Source organism: Chinchilla lanigera, unplaced genomic scaffold (genome assembly GCF_000276665.1).
Source record: "Chinchilla lanigera isolate Chin_1 unplaced genomic scaffold, ChiLan1.0 scaffold00150, whole genome shotgun sequence".
NCBI lineage: Eukaryota > Metazoa > Chordata > Mammalia > Rodentia > Chinchillidae > Chinchilla > Chinchilla lanigera.
In genome coordinates, this window is record NW_004955551.1 from 1,784,244 (window position 1) to 1,806,407 (window position 22,164).

Genomic DNA, 22,164 nt, shown 5'->3' on the forward strand with positions numbered 1-22,164 from the left:
TTTTTTTTTTTTTTTTTTTTTTTAAGAGAATAATAAGAAAAAGAACAGTAAGTTCAAGTCAAGAGTACTTTTTTTGTCCAGGTCAAGTGGACCTTATCTGAAATGCTTGGGACCACAAGCATTTTAGATTGTGGATTTTTTCAGATTTTGGAATGTTTGCATATGTATAATAAGCTTTTTCAGGACTAGCACCCAAGTCTGCTCATGAAATTAATTTTTGTTCCATATGTACCTTACATATATATATAGCCAGAAGATCATTTTGCACAATGTTTTTAATAATTTTGTGCATGAAACAAAAATTTCATGATGTGAAAATTTTTTACTTGTAGTGTCATGTTGGTGCCTTGGAAGTTTCAAAATCTGGAACATTTTGGATTTTAGATTTTCACATTAGAATGCTCAACTTGCATAAAACACACAGGCTAGATGAAATCAAGTGACCATTTTGCTTTCTAATGACTTCTCAAAGAGAGTGCTGCAATGCCATGTGAGAGGCTTGCTCTTCTGTCTTCCAGAGGGTGTTCAGTTGCTCTGCCTGATAGACAAAGCTGCAGACGCCTGCCGCTACCTGCAGACGTATGGCGAGTGGAATCGGGCGGCATGGCTTGCAAAGGTGGGTGACTGTAGTAGGTGTCTTGAGCATTTGGGATGGATGGCTCAGTTTTGAGCCTCTGACCCATGATGTGGAAGTCTTTTGTGCCCTGCATAGCTGCTTTGCAAATGTTTTCTTGAAACTCTGATCCTGCCTCCTTTTTTTTATAAGCCACATTTCTTACTGGAAAATGGAGCTTACATTAGTAGCAGTTAAATGAAAGCAGCTGTCCCGTCTCTCTGCTGGGGTCTAATCCAGCCTGCAGCCCAGACATGTTGCCAGGCCTCAGTCTAGCAGGCACAAATCATCTTACCATTCACAGTAAGCAGCAGCTTCGGGGCGCTGTGTTAGCAAAGCAGACCTGAGTGTTTATTTCAGAGGGACAGATCCTACTTTGATTTAATTATTTTTCTTTAGAGTGCGGAATGTTTTGTTTCTAACATAGGTATCTTTCTTAGGTCCGTTTAAATTCTGAAGAATGTGCTGATGTTCTGAAGCGGTGGGTTGACCACCTTTGTTCTCCACAAGTTAATCAGAAGTCAAAGGCCCTCCTAGTCCTTCTATCTCTGGGCAGCTTTTCCAACGTGGCAGAGATGCTTCACAGGTACACCCTGAGGGCTACTTGGTATTGTCCATAATTAATTGCTTCAGCTTCTCTGAGGCTTTACTGGATGGTAACATTCAATAAGCAGAGGGATTTCCTTGAAAAAAATAACCTAAAGAATAGAACTGCCTATACTCATTAATTCTTCACTTGGTCTAGAACTTATGATATTTTCCTATCAATATACTGGTCAACCCAATAGGCACCTATTTAAAAAGAAAATAAAAAGAAGTTTTTACAGAATCGGGAAGGATTCAGCTTTGTCCAGAACAGCTGAGAGAAAGCAGAGAGTACTAAGAGGGAACAGAAAGTATGGCAAGGTAGGATGTTCCCCCTGAACTTCACAAAGAAGGAGACCCATTTCTTCTCGTGGAACATTCCTTTGTTGAGAAGCAAAGGAGAAAAGTTGAGGCAAATATGTCTAACAACTACCTGTTAAATCTGGATAGCAGTGCATGGTCCTTGTCATACTGCTGTAGATTTCTGTGAATTTAAACTATTTGACAGTATCAGTGACAAAGTGTCAGTAACAAAGCTTGGGGTTGGGGGCATGTGCATTCTCCCTTCCTTTATAAACTAGGGCTTAGAGAGATGCTGGAGTGACTCAAACAGCACTCAGTTTTCAGGTAAAATGTGTCCAAGTCTGCAGGCAGAAACACACCCTTAATTGACTCTGCCCAAAGAGACATAAATCACAAAGGCTAACTCTTACTTTGTTCTGTCGAGCAGCATGAGGTACTTTGATAGAGCGGCCTTATTTGTGGAAGCTTGTCTCAAGTATGGTGCTTTTGAAGTCAGCGAAGACACAGATATCCTTTGCAAGGACATTTATGCTGAGGGGGAAGAAAGTGACATCACTGAGGTTTGGAATTTCTCTTGGTTGTGCTGTAAGACAGGAACATATTGTATTGAGAAAAGTTCAAGTTCTGTTTCACCAAAGCCAAGAGAGAAGGAGAAATGGGAAGAGAAATAGAGCATAGGTCATACACCTTTGCTGTCAAGCCTGACTGGATGAAGAGGAGGTGGGAAGGATGGCAGAGGGAGGAGCGCTAGGTTAATAATGTTCTCTTGAACTTAAAAGGAAGATGAAGGAAATAGTTTAGGAGAGGTATAAAGGCCTGATACTTAAAAATAGTGTTCCTTCAACAGAAGGCATTCCACCCAGTAAATTGTGTATATTTATCTGGAAAAGATGACTGGAGAAAGTGTAAAAGAAGAACATCGACTGTACACATAGTGACTGCGATATGAAACAAGATACAGAAATGTGTCACATAGGCCATGGTGGACCATCCACAACTAAGATCATTTTATTCTTTCATGTATCACTCAAATCACCTTTTATTCTCCCAATTATTTGTCTTTGCATAGCCTGCTTTTTTTCATTGCACCTTTCGTTGAATTATTACATTTGGCCTCCTACATATCAGGTATGTAGTTTTGTGCATATATGTTTTCAAAACTAAAAACCAAAAATTTTTTTTAAAAATTATGGCCTGATTCTATTCAAGATCATGTTCCTGGTTACTGGTGAAATTGACTGGTTCAAAGTGCCCATTTCAGATACGAGAATATAACGAACAGAGCTGTGTATAAATCCAGCATCCACATACATAGGGCCACCCACCTCTAAGAGACTTTGATGTGGAGTGGGTCTCATTAAGTTTCTCTTCTCCCATTTTTCTCTTTCCAGTGTTCAGGTGAGTATAGGGGGTAGGAGACTCTGGAAAGAAGGTAGTTGGGTTTCTGGGAGGAGAAGCTTTGGACTCACCTGGTACAAAGTACAGTGATGCTGTAGACTGAGGCAGCACTCCGCCCAGCAGAGACACCTGAACCCATTGCGCTACCTATGAGTCCCTGGAGCAGAGCTGGCTCTCATGGCCGCAGAGCCTGGGTGGAGCGGCATCCCAACCATTTCTGGTCCTCTTTTCCTTAACTGCTGTGTACAGAAGCTCATCGCTGCCATATATGCAGACTATGCTCGAAGTTTGAAGAATCTTGGTTTTAAACAGGGAGCGGTTCATTTTGCATCAAAAGCTGGTGAGGCCGGCAAAGATTTATTGAAGGAACTTGAATCCCCCAAGGTATCACTAACTGAGGACTGACAGGTTGTGTGTCAGGGAATCTGAGGTTGAAAGCGGGGTGTGAGGGGGGCACTGACCTGGCTGTGGTCACGGTCATGGTTGAGATCCAGACCAATGAGGAAGACAGGGTCTTTGTGAGCTGTTTCACCACCTTCCCAAGGCTCTCCTTGTACAGCGGTATGCGGGCGTTTATATTAGAAGCAAGTTCTGTATCCTGCATTGAGTCAGAAGAATGTGAGTGCTTCAGAGTTTGAAAGTGTACATACTATTTTATATACTTTTCAAGAGAGAGCTTTAAGATCCCTGGAAATGCTTATAATTTTTTTAAACTAAAATTTAAGGATTGAATTGCTTTTGTCGTCGACTAAATCTAAAAATGTTTGAGAAACTAAGAAGTTTCTGAGGAAGATTCTCAAATATGTGTTGTGCCTGTGTTTATATGTAATCATTCAAGATACAGGGCAAAAATATTTAAAGATAGCTTACCAAAGCATTTTTTGTTTTCTTACCATGAAAATATAGTTGATTCGTTGGTTTAGGCAGTTGACAAATTTTGTAATTTTAGGGATACAGGCCCATGGGAGAGTTTTAAGCTTTGTCTCAGTTTCAGTTTGTGGGGGCTTTGATATTTTAAATTTTAACTTCTGTAATGCATCACAGCAACCTCACTTTTGAAGTGTCTCTTTGTACTTTAATTTTCTGTCTTTGTGTTTTTCTAGTAGTTGAAATATATGGACTATAACTGTTATAAATTATTGCTGAAAATTTCAATGTCTGTAACTTAACAAAAATGATAAATAAAAAGAACATTCCACTGGGACCTTTGTATTCTCTGAGTTGTTCATGGGTAAAGGGCTGGCTGCTAAGGTGTCTGCTTGCTGCCCAGCCTCCAGCATCAGCACAGAGCAGGACTCACACAGAGCACATTTTCCCAAGTTCCTGAGGGGCATATGGCTCCGCACGTGGCTTCTAGAGGCAAGGGCCTGGGCCGGCAGGGTGGCACATAGCCTCGCACCCAGCAGAAGGTGTGATTTTTAGATACAGCCGCAGGCACTTATCCTTAGAAATCCATCAGTCTGACCCCTCTGCCAAGAAACAGCCTGCCCGGTAATGCTTGTTTCCAGACCAGCACTTTGGCTAACAGCCCTAGAAGAAATCCACAATTTATTCCTTGATCCTGTACCTGGCTCCCTTTACTAGTTCTTTCATCGCCTAACCAAGTTACATTAGAATTTTTAAAGGCTCTCTTTATATTATGTATTATTTTAAATTACTGTTCTGATATGTTTTGTTTGTTAGCCATCTATTTTGTTTATTCAGTCTCAGCTCATGGTGCTATATCCAGATGCCACAGACGGGTGGCTTTAGTAACAGACCTTTATTTCTCCTATTTCTGGGTGCTGGAAGTCTAATCAAGGTATGAGCAGGTTTGATTCTGATGGAGGCTCTGTTTCCTGGCTTATAGAAGGTGGTCTTTTTACTGTGTCTTCACTTGGCCTTTCCTCCACGTGTGTATACACAGAGTGAGATTTCTCTGTCTTCCCATTCTTACAAGGTACAGACCCCATCATGTATTTTACCCCCTTCTCTAAACTAATGTAAACCAAACTGATTTAAGCCTATCAAGTCCTAAAGCCCTAGCTCCAAATACTATTGCACTGGGGGATGGACCCATACATTCAGCCATAATCACCATCAACTAGCTAAAGAAACAAAATGCCAAGCTTAGGGAGCAGAGAGGGAAAAGATAACATTTTATTCCAAAGTGGTGTATCTTGAGAAGTAGCATTCTTTGATTTGGAATTTGTGGTGAATTAACCAATGGTCAATTTGTAACATTCAGCTGAACTGAGTCACTGTGGTTCTGGGTGTGGAAGGCTCACCTGAGGGTTGTTGCCAACAGCATAAAAGGAAGACTGGAGGGGAAGATGGTGTGCTATTGATTCTCCTAGAGAAGCTTCTCATGCTGGTTTTCCTGATGCAAACTCAGCTGTTATCAGAGGAGCTCAGGTCCTCAGTGTTGCTGAAGATGTCTGCAGTTCACCTCAGGGGAGCTCTGGTCCTTACTTTGAGTGTCACTTCCTGGCTCCAGTGCAGATCTCTCAGCCTGCTGACACAGATCTTTTGTCCCACTGGCACAGACTTTCTAGTTTCCATCATTGGTCTTTAGGCCTTTAGGCCCAGTGCAGATCCTTGATACAGATTTGCATGAGACATTGTCATGGGCTCTAGGTCTCCAGTTGGGCTGGTGGAGAATATTGCTATAGGCATTAGGTCTTCAGCTGAACTCATGCAGAACATTGCCATGGGATCCAGGCCCTCAGCTGGGTGTTTTGGATCTCTGGGGCATGAACAGAGATCCATGCATTTGACTTTGGGTGAATAATATAATCCTATAAATTATGTGCTTTGTTTTAAATCTGTTCCCTTGCAAACCCTGACTACAACAGAAGCCAGCAAACAAGCAATGAGACATTGCCAGATCATGGAAACCAAAGAAGTGGGACCAGACACAGCAGCTTGGTAGGAACCTACTGGGTAGACAAGGCCACAAGTCGGTTTGTGTCAAGGCCAGCTGGTTAGTGCAGTAGTCAAAGACCAAGTCTGTGTCAAGATACAAGTGAAAGTCTGTTTCAACCACAACATGTGGCTGCCTTCCTTATGATCTTGGCCACAATGCTAAAGCTGCTATACTCAGCTCTTTGAAGCATTAGAAGTCAAGAGCTGAACAAAGCCAAATTGTTTTTCACATTCAGTCTTTCAGAACATAGCTTATCTTATGAAGAATCTCTAAGAACAGTGTCATCAATGCATTGTTGTAAAAAAGGCTTCACATGTGAAGCCAGCTGCTGGGGTTGGGAATTAGGACAGGGAGAGTGGCTTCAGGGTAGCAGCCCTTCCCTCCGTCATAAACACGGGTGGTGGCTGGAAAACCTGGGCAGCAGGTGGAGCTTCTGCAGGAGAAAGGTCCAGTGCTAGATGATACTCTTGCCTGATCTTGTTGGACCATTCCTGCTGTTCACTCCCTGGCCTGGTACATTTTTCCTTCCTTTCCTTCTCATGAGTGATTCTGCCAAAGGTGGGGTATCTCACCCCAGTTTTGCTTTAGGTCTTTCCATTGCTTTAGGGGTGGCAGCAGGACGTTTTGTTCTTCTAAAATAGTTGTCAGAGTGGCATCAATACAAACTTCATGTTCCTCTTACTTTGTAATCAGAAAGTCTCAGGCGAACAGACACAGGTAAAAAGACAGTTCTTGTCTTGGCTGTTTATTTTCTGGAGATTTCCTCTTACAGGAAGATGCTATTGTATTTCAGTAAATCCTGAATCCTGTGATTACCCATGACAGTTCATTCTCAGCAACAATATGTGATTGAAAGACAGCATCAGATAACAAACTACAAAGAATTCTGCCAGGTAGGAGTGAGAGGTGGGTGAAAATATTCTAAGCAGTGTTCTAGCTGATGAGGCTATTTCTGTGGGAGGCTGTGTATGATTATTTTGATTAATTCAAAACAAGTTCTGCATCAGTGAAATCTTCCAGTTAAAATGTGAAGATATTTTTACACTTTGTATTTGGCTGCTATTTTAACAGAAACAAAGGGAAATTGCTAGACCTTCTGGTTGTAGTTCTTAAAACGGTGTAATCCAATGAAATGGGCAGGAAAGAAACTTGAAGCAGCAGCTTGTTCACCCTCCTTCTTGTCATTCAGGGCTTCGGGATGATTTATTTCCTTACATATGTGTGGTCAGCCATGCAGCCCGAAATAACCTCTACAAGCTACACCTCTCTCCTGTTCTGGAGATTTTGAGAAACTGGGGCTCTCAGATAAGGATCTGTAGACAACATCAGGCATTTCTCTTCAATGTTTAGCTCTCATGCCCTAGGAAAGTCAAATGAACACCACCTCTCCTTTATATATATATTTTTTCTTTTTTTTTTTAGGGACATTGAGAAACTTGACTTAATAGTCATTGTACTAAGTACTAGAGTAAGAAGAACCTTCTGGATTTGAGATGAGGAGGGATTTTGGCTGTCACATCTTCCATATTTAAAGTTAGCAAAGTCAGGAGCAATGAAGGAAGAAAACTTGTTCCAGACCCTTCAGAAAGACTGGATTTAGACACATGTTTGAGAATTTGAGATGAACTACAATACATTTCTCTGTTGCCATCCTAAAAATGTAGCTTGAGGTACTTCAGCTACCTTGCTTCAGTAACCAAATTTCATGGGTAGAGAGCCACAGAGGGAGGTCTCTCCAACAGCGCTCTAACAGGGGATGTGCTAGGTTAGGGGTCGGTCCAGCCAGGCTCCTCTCTATTTCTGTAAATAGTTTTCCTGGAACACCAGGTCCACCTGTTCATTGTCCATGGCCACTTTGGACAACAGAATTGAGTACTTGTGATAGAGATCAGGTGGCCTGAAATGCCTAAAACTTACTATCTGGCCCTTGATAGGAAAGGGTTTTCTAACTCCTGCTTGAGAATTTTTTATTTGCTTCCTTGTGTTGAAATCTTGACAGATTGACATGAGATCCTTTGGGACTTTTCTATGACTAGGTACACTAGACCCTACCTGTTCTTGTCTACGTCATCCTACCCTTCAGACAGGATAAGAGATGAAACTTAGCTGGGTCCCAAACCAGTAGTGTGCATTAATTAATGTTGCAGAGAAGAATTCATAAGTTTTAACAATTCATGTTCTACGCAAGTGGGAAGAGACGCCCTGTCAGGGAGTCCTCCAGTGCTTGACAATGAGGGCTTCAAATAATCCCACAGAATAGAAGCAAGAAGTGGATCAACAATGGAAAAGGTTCAGAGAAGAAAGTGCAGTACAATCCAATGGAAGAAATTCAGGATTGGCGTACTATAAGTTTGTGTAGGTGTGTTGTGGGAGAGATGGGGAAGCCTAAGAAATAAGATTTCTGTGGTTGACTGGGGGAAGTTACTGTAACAATTTTCTAAGAACTACCTGTCCAACAACAAAATCTAGTCCTCCAGACTTATACTTCCAGTATTCTTTAAGACTCTATATTAATTAGGGATTTAATTGCATGACAGATCCTTGGTTGTTTGAAGTTGCTGATCTGTCCCAAGTGTAGGCCAAGGAAAATGTACCTTATCCTGTTAGGCCGCCAAAAAGCTGTCCGAGAGGATGTATTTTAGCAAGAGCCCCTTATAAGTTCATTCACATGATGCTAAAAACATGTCTGGGCTTGTACTTCGGGAGATGCCATGGCACATGTCAGAGCACCTGCTGGGCCTGCTCCAGCTTACAGTGGCTGTCGGCCACACCTTGGTTTTTGCTTTTGGCTGCTGGCAGAGCAGCTCAGGAAGGACTAAAGCCCCGGAGCCAGAGACAGTAAGCAAGGGAAAAAGAAGTGGAGCCTAGGACAGCTTTTGGCAATCCAGCTACCTGACCTTGGGTAAATTGTCACTTGGCCTTATTTGTAAAATAGTGACAATAGTTTCTACCGTGGTGGCTGAGAGGAAGTGAAGACAACTGCAAGGGCTTGTCCATGCAAAGTGGGCGCTAATCCTTGATAGTTACTCAGGCACATGTGTGACCTGTCAACTACTGCTCATGGGGAAGGGGGTGAGAATGTCACCTTGTCAGCCTTCATTCAGGGAAAGAGTTGTTAAAGTGTCGTAGACAAGCCAGAGTAGGGACCAGAATGGGTGGAAGAGGGAAGGAGAGGAAGCGAATAAGAATGACTCCTGAAGCTTTGAAACCTTCCTCTGTGATTGCAGAAAGCCTGTTTGGGGTAGAAAGAACCTGGTCTGGAGCCTATTGGGCTGCTGTCCCTCTCCTTGAGACACCTCTAGAAGCAGGCTGTCTGCTTCCAGCCCTTTCTCCCTGAAAATCCCACATACACAGCAAGTCTGATTGAGAATCAAAGTCATCCCTGATTCCTTTCCAACCCCTTATTCCTATCCTTAAGGACCACCAAGCACCATGAGTTTACTGAGCTCTTCCAGACCCCCACACCCTGTGGGAGACAGCTAGGAGGCTATGAAGAGCAAGACATCCAGGTTGTGCAGATACCAGAGTTGGAGAAGTGGGATGGAGACAAGCAAGGCAGTGAATAGGCTGGGGGTAGGGGCAAAGGTGAGGGAGGTGGAACAGGAAGTAGCCCTGAAGCTGGGGGCTTCCAAAGAGGACACTCATCCCAGCAGAATGGACAGCCTCTCAGAGCTTCACAGGTATAGAGAGCTCATCACCCTGCACCCGGCATGAGCTCTAGGAGGCTATGGCCAGGAGAGGAAAGGGAGCATATGGGCAAGGAGACTTGGAGGTGGATCTTCCTTAAAAGGGTAGGAGTCACCACCCTTCCCATTATAAAAGCAAAGGCAAAGATCCATTTGTGACAGCTGGATGTTGCTTCTGCCTCAGTTCAGGGGAGGTTCCAAAGGACAGCAGGAGTAATAGGCCAAAATAGTGCTATTGAGGATATGCAGCACCACTGCCCTGCAACCAGGGCCTCCAGGATCTGCCTGTAGGAAGACAGGGCCTCTCTCCATCTATGGCTTCTTCTTGTCTGCTTCTTGAATATACCCATCCTGGTGCCACCTCAGCACCTTCGCCCCTCCTATGCCCTGTCCCATGCCTTCAGCCATTCACATAGCTCTGCCCTCTTCCAGGCCTCTTTTCAAAGGTCATCCAATCATCAGAGAAGCCTACCCTGATCTCTCTTATAAGGAGTCCCCCGGCCCTCTGTTCCCTGAGCTCACTTCATTTGGTCTCTGCAGTCCTGGTGTCAAGTGGTGTGTTTTTTTGTCTGGCAGAGTGACCAGATCATAGTTCCACGAGGATTCGGCTTGTCTTGTTCTTTTTTCGGTCCTCAGATCCCAGAATAAGGTCTAGCACCTAAAGGCACTCAATAATACATGTTGAATGTGTGAATGTGCAATAGGGAGGGCCTTGCCTGGTGGGGAGGGAGGGAGAGAAAAGGGGACCAGCTAGAGTTTTTCCCCTGAGTTGGTAGGAAGCTCAGGCCTGTCTCCTCCTCTTAGACTCCCAACCCCATAACCTACTGGAGAAGTTGGAGGCCAATTTCCTGACGGTTCCTTCCTGTTTAAAGAACTCACTGGGTCTTTTTCCCACGTCTCCTGCCCTGTGTCCTGGTTGACACTCCAAGCCAGGGTCCCCAGGGCCTCAGACCAGGTGCATTCTGCATAGGCCCATCTCTGAGCAGAAGACAAAGTGCTCAAGGCTGGGACTGCCCTAGCCTGCCTTGCTTTAGAAAAGGCTGTGCCCAGGGGCAAGAAACTACCATTTCTTGTCAGAAGTCTGCAATTTATTCAACCACTCATTTTCCCCTCCACCCATTTTATAGGGTGAATAAACCCTATTGAGCGTGAAAGTGTATCAGAGTCTATGTCATCTTTGGAGAGGAAAGGTGCAGAGGATCCCTTGCAGAACAACCAGCTTCAGTTTGACCCAAAGTGTCCCCTGGAGCCTGAGAAAGAGACAGAATCACTGGGGGCAGAGTAGGACTCAGGGAAGGGAGAGGAAAATCCAGGACTCCTGTGGGGATGATCCTGGAGGCAGCAACAGCAGCAGGAGGCAGGGCTCTGTAGTGGTTTTTTCTGTAATAGACCAAGGCAGGAGGTGGAGAGAAGCTGCTAACAGTTCCCAAGGTGGTGAGGGTTTGCAGTGGGAGGCTGGATGGGGCCTGCACTGCTGCGGAGCACCTCTGAGCCTCCAGTATGTTCTGGAAGGCCAGCTGGCCCACCCGACCCAGCCCATCCACAGCTGTGCCCTGGAGCTGCCTTAGGAGAAGACCCAGATAATGAGGATTTTTCTTAGGAGGACCAGAACTGTGAGATATGCCCTCTCCCTGGGACACCACAGTTCGTTAATAAAATGATGAAATCCACCACATGCTTGATGTGATTGGGTTTTGGGGAAAAGCCAGAGAGGGAGCTAAATTTCGAGTCAAAATCGAGGCAGCCTCAGCACACATAATGAGCAACAGCCACACATTTAGGTCCCAGAGGGAAAGACCACTGATGGGGAGCTGAATCTGGGCCACAGCTATCTGAATTTGTTCCCCCGCCAGCCATCAAGAGCGCAAGAAATGCCTGTAAAAATAGAAACATGAGTTTATTCACAATATCGCCAAACTGGGAGGGCAGCTAGTCTGGCTGCTGTTGCACATAGAAGGGGTAGAACGAAAGCCAGGAGATAAGAATATGGAGATTTAAGAGAATTTTCCTTGCACCAGAGCCAATGGGGGGAACTGCTCTCAACATGAGGAAGCTGAAAAAACAGCCTCTCTAAAAAAATTTTTAAAGGTGGATTTTAACCTTTTGGTTTCAATGGGGCCATATGGGTCTGGCCTAGAGTGGGTTTTGATATCGCTGCTGCTGCTAAGTGAGGCCACCGGAGAACAGGGGTTATTTGAGACCAGCCAGTGCCAGCCTGAGTGCCCACCCTAACGCACCAGTGCCTTCCTGCATGATTGCAGCCACCACCAACTTGGCAGTGTTCTAGAAAGGTTACAGACAGGTGTGGGGTAAGCACGCCCCTAAACAGATCCTGTGTTTTCTTTCCTGACGTATATAATAGCACTACCCCTTCCCTGTTTTCATCATATTTCATTTTCTTTAACAAAAATATTGTATTTTATTTCAGCACGAGTCTAAGAAAACTTCATATGTGGAATGTGTAGTCTAAAAACATCCTCCACTGTAGTTGATAAATACAGGAAAAAAATGTACTTCCAAGAAAGAACAATGTGTCATCATTTCATATTACCTGTTGTGAATCTGGAGACAGGTGTAGAACTAAGAGACAGGCTCTGACCTGAAGTCCAGTATTTCTATTCCTTGTGTGTGTACGTGTATATACTTGGGCCCTAGAACCACCCCCAGCATGGTGTGCTGGCTCTGCCACTCCGCAGACCCTTGGCAGGCCTGTAGGTGCCTGAGCTACGGCTCCCCAAGGCAGTAAAGAGCCAGACTTAGGGATCTCTCCTAGCTCTGCCATTTCCAAGTTGTATGAGTTCTGACAACATCCACATGCCTCAGTTTCCTTATCTGGTACTAAGGTTTAGTAACAGTGCTCTCTTGGTCAAGTTGTGAAACCTAAAGCAAGCTTGACATAAAGCATGTTGGCCTTTGTAACCAGTGCTGCCAAAGCCCCAGTACTGGCCTGAATTGACCTCTGTGAGCCAAGGGAAGACAGGAGGCCCTTCTGAGCTCTTGCCAAAGGCCTACCCAGACTAGATAATCAACAAATATTTGTGGAGAGTGAAGGTGGTAAAACAAAGATTACAGTTTAAACTTAGACTAGTGTTTGCAAAAGGAAGTGCTGAGAAGTACTAGTGCTACAGGATATTTCTCAGAAAGAAAAAAATATATATAAGGGGAAACTAAATGGGCTGGGAAAACAAAACATTCTCAAGGCTCCTGGAGGTTCACAATGCACATGGACACTTTGAAGGTTCTGAGAAGTCTTTCAACTAAAAAAACAAAACAAAACAAAACAAAAAACTAGATTAGCTGGGCATGGTGATATGTGCTTTTAATCCCAAGCATTCTGGAAGGCTGAGGTAGGAGTATTACAAAATTCAAGCCTAGCATGGGCAATTTACTGACATAGTGAAATCCTGTCTCAAAATAAACAAAGAAAGGCTGGAGATAGCATCAAGGTGAAGGCCCTGATTTTAATTCTCAACACTGCAAAGACAAATATAAGAGAGGGAGGGAAAGGAGAAACTGGTTGAACTGCTTCAGCCAACACTAGCAAAACACATTTGACTAGAAGTGCCCTCCTCCCTCTTTGCTCACTCTCTCTTTCTCTCCCTTCCTTTCTCTTTTTTATACTGTTAACACCCCAAGGAGTCCTTGTGCAGTGCTTGGGAGTGGCAGTCACAGGAGATACACAGGGACTTCCCGGGTACAGGTTGCTGTTCTAAGCAATGACACCACACTCTCACCAAGACTTCTGGAAAGCCTGGTACTATGGCAACAGTAGTAGCCCAGAAGTCTATGCTTTGCAGGAGGCTGGCACCTGAACTGGGGGATGGAGGCTTCATTCCAGAACACAGCCCCAGGGCTCTCTTAGAGTTAATCTAACTTTGATCAATCCAAAAGTATCTACTGTCTCTTCCAAGGGAGAAACTAAATCTTTTTTACATAAGAAAATAGACTTTAGGTAATCAAGAAATTTTTCCAGGTCTAGAAGTTTCATGAATAAGGAAAGAAAATACTTACAGTGAACCAAAACAAACAGAGACAAAAGCCACCCTGAGAAATAAGTACACTGAATGAAGTTTCTTAGCCTTTTCAGGCTTCTCAATAGCACATGCCATGCAGCTTTCTTTCTATCCCTGGTACATGATCCATTGCGACACGTGGCTCTGCCTACACACCTGTAGTAAAGGGATGCCTACTACCTCCCAGGCTATCTTAGGTAACAGCAAGATGCCTCCGGAAACCCCCACGTAGAGTGGCCATCTAAGGTAGTAGCTGAGGCCTGGACTCAGAATCAAACTTCCTGGGCCAGAATCCCAACTCCAGCTTACAAACTGTGCGAGTCTCTCACAGAAGAGAATGGTGGAACTTCCAACCCGCTCTAGGAACACCATCACTTCACAACTTCAAGGACATAGCTGAGGTACGAAAGAGCAAAAGGACAGGAAAACACTCCTCAAAGAGATTTGCTGCCAAATTTGATTTCTCCTGAAATTTCAGCCATTCACACATCTGTCCTCAAGGCTGGGTGAGCATCCTCAGTGCATGCTGCTCAGCCTGGCATACTGGAAGCACTTCCAGTCCCTACAGTGGCTTCTGCCTGATTCTGTTGGTAGTTCATCCTGGAAATGCCAACTGTAGCATGTATACCACAGGTTCGCCACCACTGCACTAGATGATAAATGGACAGGGCACAGCAAAGATATTAGGCTAAGAAAAAGTAAACCAGGATGGAAAACATCTGAATACCCCTAGTGGAGCTGCCCTGGTGAGTAAGGGTCCTGCTGTTGCATCCCTCCTCCTCCCCCAGCCTCAGTCTCAAAACTTGCATCAGCATGTGTTTGCCAAGCCCTGTACCATGTGATTCTCACAGCTGCGTGGGAGAGAGGAGTGCACATTTCACCAAAGAGTAAACTAAAACTCAGAAAGGTTAAGAAAAAAGAATGACAAACTCTCCCAAATTGCCCCAAAGTGAGAAGATTTCCAAGACACTTCCATCTTAAAACTAGGATGGTCCCGGGCAAACTGGAGTGGTTGAACAAACACTGAACTGTTAAGTCACAGGCTGGAATGTAAGACCCAGGCCTGCCTGACACCTGGATCCCAGCCACTGCCATTCTCTGGAGCTGTCCAAAGGAGAAAGGATTGAGCTGGACCACAATCCTGAGCTCTCTTCATGTGTCAGCTAACGAGGCAGAGGGAGGAAGGCCTGGCCAGAGCCAGCGAGGGCCAGAGTTAGAGAATTGTCTTGTTAGGCGTGGGCTACTGGAAAGAATGCAGTTTTCAAAACATTTCAAGAACTTTTTGTGTGGGAGAATTTGGACATCCCAAGATGTATTTGCAAAATTGAAACAAGTTATACCATTTTGGTTTGGGGTGCTCTCCTTTCATACAGAAGCCATTGACAAATGTCATTGCTTTATCTTCTGTCTTTTTTTTCTTTTAAATGAATAGCAGATGCTTTGGGGAAACTGAAAGTATCTGTCGGCTAAAAAAATATCAAAATATTGGTCTACAGCATCTACTTCATCCCTTGGTCAAGGGCTTTGGAACTTTGATTCTTTCCCTGCTGTCTCAGAGATGGCTCTGTTTTCAATTATGAGAACAGCCAAGGAAGGTGCTCACTCCCACCAGTGGCAGCAGGAGCCATTATTCACATGGACGGGGCCACAGTGGTTGTTAGTCATTCAAACCCTGGTCTCAGAGATTCTCTTGTTTGGGCTAGCTTCTACTGTTGGGCCTACTCAGGAGCCCTGGTGGGCTCAATTTAGCAAATCAATTAAATAGACTTACAGCAACTTTGCAGGTTGAAGCATTATGAAAAGACCCACGGAAGACAGGAGCCTACAGTTTTGTAAGCAGTCAGGACATGGCCAGCACTTGTGAGTGGGTGAACCATCCAGAAGCTCCACAGAGGATGCTCCCCATACCCGCTTTGCCTCTAGGCACACCACTTCTCTTTTCATCTTTCCTTCCTTGCCTACAGCATTTTGGCAGCTTCCACTCCTAGATGAGATTGCTATAAGAGTCTTGCTAGGTATGAACTGAGCAACATAGAAATCACTCTAATGAGTGTTAAATAAAGAAGCAAGTCCAGACCAGCCAAGCGTGACCTGAGCTGATTGCACAGCTCCCATAAGAAGACAAGGCTGGTCTATGAGTGAGCTGGCCCAGCTCTGATGTGAAGACACAGTAAGGTGCCGCTTGCTCCTTCCTTGGTAGATCCATTGACATGGAGTAGAGTCCAAGGAAAACCACCCTTCTGGGCCTGGGCCTGTGATACAAATGCCAGTTTTCCCCTTTTTCATCAGGCTGCTCCTGCTGCTAGAGCTGCAGGCCTTAAGATGTGAGCATTTGCAGCAATCTATTGAGAGAGCAGGAATGTGAAAGAAAACGCTGCACTTGGAAGGTGAGAGGTTGGTGGCTTTTCACAAGGACTCAGGATGCATGGTGAGTCTCAGAGCTGTGCAGAGAGCCCAGCCACTGAGGTGCTAGGCAGGCCTTCCCCCACCCATCACCATCATCTGGCCCAAGGCACAAGCATGAGCATCAGCCTGTGAGGTAGCCCCCAGATTCACCTGCAGCTGGAATCTCAGGATGGATCTAATTTGGAAATAAGCTCATTACTGAAATAATTTAGTTCAAGCATCTTGCAATGACATCATCTTGGATTTAGGGGACTTCAATTTCAGTGGTTGGTGATGACTTCCTGAGAAAAGGAGACAACATGGAGACACACAGGAAAGAAAGAGGCTGTGTGTGATGGAGACTGAACTGTTGTGGTGTCACAAGCCTAGAAGCTCCAAGGCTGACCACTAGTGGCTGAGAAGAGACAAAAAGCCTTCCTAGAGCTCTGGAGGGGCAAGGCTGCCCACACTGACCTCAAACTTTTGGTTCTAGAAGGGTGAGAGAATAGGTTCCTGTTGTTCAAAGCCACCAAGGTTGCAGTAATTTGCTACCTAATGGCCAATAGTTCTTTTGCTCAATTTGTGTAGAAATCACAAATGGGCAAAGTGTTAGTAGCCCTGAGCTCTGGGCGTCAGTGACTGTCAGCTCTTATGTTAGCAACCTCCACCATTCTACTGAAAGCTGGAGTCAGCCGCTAGCTGCTGACGACCCCTAGGGACTCTTTGGGAGGCTAGGGATCGTGGCTCCTGGCGATTCCCTGTTGCTCTCCATTGTTCTTTGCAGTTAGCCACTTTCAGGGTTAACAGGGCCCCTGACCACTTTAGCACCAGTGGTGTTTGATGTTAGCAGCTGTTACTGTACCACCTCAGACTGCTCTCTTCAAGACAGAAGTCATGAATAGGCAAACAAAAAGCCCTCTCAAAAAGGCTTTTTTAGTGCTTATGCTGCATCAGAAGAGCAGTACATGGACTGACCCACTAAGAAAGGGAGAGAAGGTTGTGTATAGACAAGGCTTGCACATGCAGAGTGTCTGACTTCTATTTAGTCATGAGTAAGAGAGGGGCTCCTCATGGACTTGCCTAAGAAAGGTTGCAGAGGGGGAGAAGCATCCAGAGAGGCTGCAGGGTGAGTCATGTGGGGTGGACCTGCCAGCAAAGCCTGCTGCAGCCACAGCAAATGTCTCCTGGAGCAGCTGTGGAGCATCTGATATAGCCATGGCCAGTTATGAGGTCTTAGGGTAGCCATGGAAGAAAAGTACCTGTCAAAATAGACATGTCTCAGAAAAAGAAGCACAAATGGCCAATAAACGTATGAAAAAATACTCAATATCTCTGGCCATTAGAGAAATGTAAATTAAAACAACACTACAATTTCATCTTCCACCAGAAAGAATGGCAGTCATCAAATCAAATAATGACAAATGGCGGTGAGGCTGCAGTTAGAAAGGGAGTTCTGGGAAGGTAAACAAGTGTGCAGACCAGTATGGAGATTTCTCAAAGAACTACAATTAGAAATTCCATTGGAGCCAGCTATTCCCTGTCTAGGTATCTTCCCCAAAGGGCTGAAGACATCATTACAAGCATTTTAATGTTCACAGCAGCACAGTTCATACCAGCTAAATCTTGGAAGTAGACTGTATGTCCATCAATGGACGAGTGGATAAAGATAATGTATCTATACACAATGGAGTACTACTTGGCTATAAAGAAGGATAAATTTGAGACATTGGTAAGAAAATGTATACACCTGGAAAATCTAATATCGAGTGAAACAGATCAGACACACAAGCTTAAATACCATATGTTGTCTCTCATTTGAGACAGGCAAAATAAAGATTTGATAGGAAGAAACAGGGAGATAGATCTTTGGCAAGTGGAAAGGGACCCAAGGGGCAGAGAGAGAGACTGGAGGAGTAAAAAGATTTAAGATGTGTCATGTATATATACCAGATACTGACAATGAATGCGAACATTATATGCCATAAATATGAGCTAAAAATAACAACTTTAGCAATAGTAGGGAGAGGGGATCTAGAGAGAGAGGGAGTGGGTGAGGATGGGAACATGAATTTAAAAAATCAAGATATGTTACACACATGTACCTGCTCCCTAAGATGAATGTAAGCTTCATGTACCACAAACATGTACTAATAGAACAAAATTTAAAAAAGAAAAGTACCTCTGAGGAAGCCGCAGCCTTACTCTCCCATCTCACTAAGAAACTGATACACCTCTGTTGGCCTAGAACAAGACCCCAAATTTCTCAGGGACTTCAAGTGTCGGGCTGTTGCTGCCCCTGTTCTTTCTGCTGCTAGAGCACTGAGAATCCTAACACTTCTCTCTTGTGCTCTTCTGGCTGGGGCAATGGGGAGGGCCTCTGCTTGTCCTTGTCATATGTATAGTCACCTTTCTCAGGTAATGAGAGAGAGGGAAGGACATTTTTTTTTCAGTGCTGGGGATGAAGCCCAGGTTTGGCACACAAGAGGCAAATGCTCTCCCAGTGAACTATCTACCTGCCCACAGCTTTTAAAAGAAAAGAATGGCTTCCAGTCGTGCCCATGGACCTAGACCAGATTTACCCCTCCAGGCTGTCCACCTTCTGTTCCCAGTACCATTTCTGAGGACTCACAGCACTGTCTGGCATTTCTTTCTGCTACCCACTGCTGGCAAGAGAAAATTATGAGCACCAACAGTAGCTTGTCAATGCCTCTGCACCCATGGCAATGGTTGGGGAAGATTCTGGAGTCAGGCATTCTCTGTGGTTTTAGCTTTCCAAGTTTCTAGAGCCAAGACTCCCTCCTGCTAATACTGCGTATCCCCATTGTGTTCCTTGGAACCATAATTTCCTGTGAAATGTTAATATTTTTTAAAGTATCATGGTCAAGTTAGTTTGGCAATTGCCAAAATAAATACAGGTAGGGAAGTTTCTTTACTGGAAAACTTCTCAGGTCCCTTAACATGGAAGTACCAGTCATGCTCATAAGAAATGCATATGGTATTCAGGAACTCACAGATCTATTACTTGCAGATTTTTCTCTGTGTTCTGCCTTCTTCTGTCTGACTGGGGTTTCATAAACTTCAGCACTGAAGATGTCCCTCCCCTCCTTCTCATCCAAGTTTTAAGAAAACCACTCTGTCCACCCCATCATTCCTATAAATCAGTAGAACTGTGCAGCTTCCTGGCCCAGAATTCTTCACCTGCTCTCTATTCCCCAGGCACAGATTCACTTTTGAATGTTATAAAATACCTTCTGTAACCCAAGAATAGGCCACTTAGCATCTCAAAAACTGTCGTTTGTACCCTAAGACATGGTCACCCTGAGATACCTGTGCTTCTGAACATATAGCACCATTGCTCTTGCTGTCTGATACACCTTTCATGCCTCAGCTGTTTGGGGAACACCAACACATCTTTAAGGTTTGGTGCCCACCTCTATGTACATCTCTCCAGTGCCTCTCTCAGGATCAGGACCCCACCTCTGAACCCCATGCCCTGAGCTTACTGTAAGACTTTTACTGGACATCATAATGGGCTGCTCACTGGCATGTCTCCTTGACTGGGCTTTAAATTCTAGGTGGGTCTCCCTACTGCAGTGTCTCCAGCATTCCCTGCAGCAAGGGCTCTCCAGGTTTTCATGCACTGCTTCTTCATTTGATGATTCAGAGTTCAGGACACTCACAGGCCATGTTTGAACTAGCAGGTGAGGTTGCTGTAAGCCAAGACTATTGGGGTCCAGGTGTCACTGATTCATGAACTCTTTGCTTCTTCCCTTAACAGCCACTCGGATATTAGCACATCTATAATATTTTTTCTCTTTTGCTGATGCTGTTTTATGTTTAGCCTTCTATATTTTTAATGAAATTGATGTCTCTTCTAGTACCATCTAGTTAAGTGTTTGCTTGTTTGTTTGCTGTCTTCCAAGCAGAGCGTTGAGCTTTTTATATATAAAGGTATGAGTTCTGTGGTTCAGTTTAATTCTATCATTTTGTTATTTGCTTTCCACTTTACCCACTTATTTGTATGTCCTTTATCTCTCCTCCTTTATGTTCTTTGGATTAGTATTTTTTCATTATTCCATTTCTCTTTTTAATGTTTTGCTGCTTATAGATTCTTTTCTGTCAATTTAGAAAAGAATCTTTGTAATTATTTGTTCTTGACTCATTATTAAAGTCTAATGTAAATTAGTACTTCTAACAGTTTCCAGACAGCAAAGTGACCTCAGGACAATCTAATTCTGTTTATCTGACTTATGTGCTTTAATTTTGTATATATTTTAAATCCCATCAGGAGATACTGCTATCATTCCACGCGGTCAGTGTTCATTTAAACTGATTGTCTTTCCCACTCCCACCCAGCCCTTCCCATGCTGATGAGGTGCCATTTGAGATCACTTTCCTTCTGCCTGAAGAACAATTTTCAGTGTTTTTTTATATATGTCTACTGGTAATAAATTTTCTCAGTTTTTCTTGTCTTTACTGTCATTATTTTGCATTCATTTTTAATGGAAATTTTCAAGCATCAAGGCACAGGGAAAATAAACTTTTAAGTCGTCATCACTATAAGTAAACATCTCTTATCTCTGTGTTTTGAGGACAATTTCACCAGATAATCTAGATCAGGCAATTATTTTCTTTTAACATTTGAAGATATTCCATCATCTTCTACCTTCTTCTAGTGCTATAGAGAAGTCAGTTGTTAGTTTAATCAATAATCCTTAAAGTTTGCCTGGTAATTTTTATTGTAAGATTTTATATCTATATATCTTACACACCTCATATATATGACATACATGTCATATATTCTTTGTTTATTTACGGCACTCTTCTACCATTTCACCATAGACAACAAGGCTTCGATGGATCTTGCATAGGTTTTTCACAGTGCTTCTCCTCACTAACAAGCAGTTAGAAACACAGTATGTAATGTAAAATTTGAAGATGACCAATAATGTTAAGATCAATAGCTTTTTCTCCCTAGATAAGTTGGTGATTATAGTATTTTTAAAGTAAAGCACTATTGCTGTATTTTTGTCTAGTTAGCTAGTGTAGTTTGGCTAGCTCCAGGGATAGAATGAATGTAGACATCCCTTCATTTCCGTGGGTTCTGAATCTGAGGATTCAACCAACCACAGCTGGACAATAGTTGAAAAACTATTGTGCTGTTGCTTGTCCCATGCTGTGTTGTTAGACCTTCGATGGTTGAGTTTGCCCTGAACATGTACAGTCTTTCTTTTTGATGACTTTGTTCTCTAAGTGACACAGTGTGATAAGAATTTATAAAGCATTTACATTGTAGTGGGTAGTATATTATAGATTTAAAGTATACAGGAGGAAATGTATAGGTTATATGCAAACACAACATCATTTTGCATAGGGACTTTTGAGCATCTATAATTTTAGTATTCAGGGTGGTATGAAAGGGTCCTTGAATCAGTTCCCATGTGTACCCTGAGATTTGACTGTGATATAGTTTAGAATCTAAACTGTCCCCCAGGAGCCTCATGTGTTCATAGGTGGGGCTTTCAGAGGGTGAGTGGTTCTTGATGGGCCAGTAGATTCACCCCTTGATAGGATCATAATTTGATGTCATTAAAATTAGTTGATAAAAGTTTAAAAGGTGGAGCCTTAGGAGAGCATCACAGGAGATGACCTTGGGAACTACATCTCATCCGTAGCCCCTTCCTTTTTCTCTTACCCTGTCTGCTTTCTGACCACCACCTGGTGAGCAGCTCTGCCCTGCCACATCCTTCCTGCATGACATTTCTACCTCACTGCGAGCCCGGAAGCAACAAAGCCAAGTGGCCGTGAACGGGCATCTCTCAAACTGTGATCCAAAATAAATCTTTCTTCTTTTAAGTTGCTCTCCTGAGGTATTTTGTCACAGCAATGAAAAGCTAACTAACACAGACTGTGTGCATATTTGTGCTATCACAGAAAGCACAATCAGCCTGTTGATTTGTTGCTTGGTTATAGTCAGAAAGTCAAATGCTGTCAGAGGCACAGCAGCCTGAGCATAAGGGCCACGGTCCAAGTGTCTCTTGAATTCTACCCACCCTGAGTGAAGTGGTAATATCTGGATCATGAGCCCAGGATGAAAGTCAGTAGCATCTACTTAGCTGCAGCTGACTGTTAACATAGACAAACAGGGACCCTAAGTATCACATCTTTTGATACTTCAAAAGGAACTGGAAGTTCAAAGAACTATGCAATATATCTAGATTTTTAAATATTGGCTTAACTAAAAAGAATCCAGTGCGAGCCAAACAAAATATATTT

At 43.7% G+C, this 22,164-nt stretch overlaps 1 protein-coding gene across 1 annotated transcript in view; it reads left to right on the top strand.

Moving 5' to 3' along the window:
- Wdr11 (WD repeat domain 11) overlaps positions 1-4,111 on the top strand; it is a 55,276-nt gene extending 51,165 nt beyond the window's left edge. The window contains exons 26-29 of the mRNA XM_005412176.2: positions 519-616; positions 1,054-1,199; positions 1,929-2,008; positions 3,147-4,111. Of these exons, the coding sequence (XP_005412233.1) occupies positions 519-616; positions 1,054-1,199; positions 1,929-2,008; positions 3,147-3,304 (482 nt within the window). The 3' untranslated portion in view covers positions 3,305-4,111. The remainder of the gene's footprint in view (positions 1-518; positions 617-1,053; positions 1,200-1,928; positions 2,009-3,146) is intronic.
- The last annotated feature ends 18,053 nt before the right edge of the window (positions 4,112-22,164 follow it).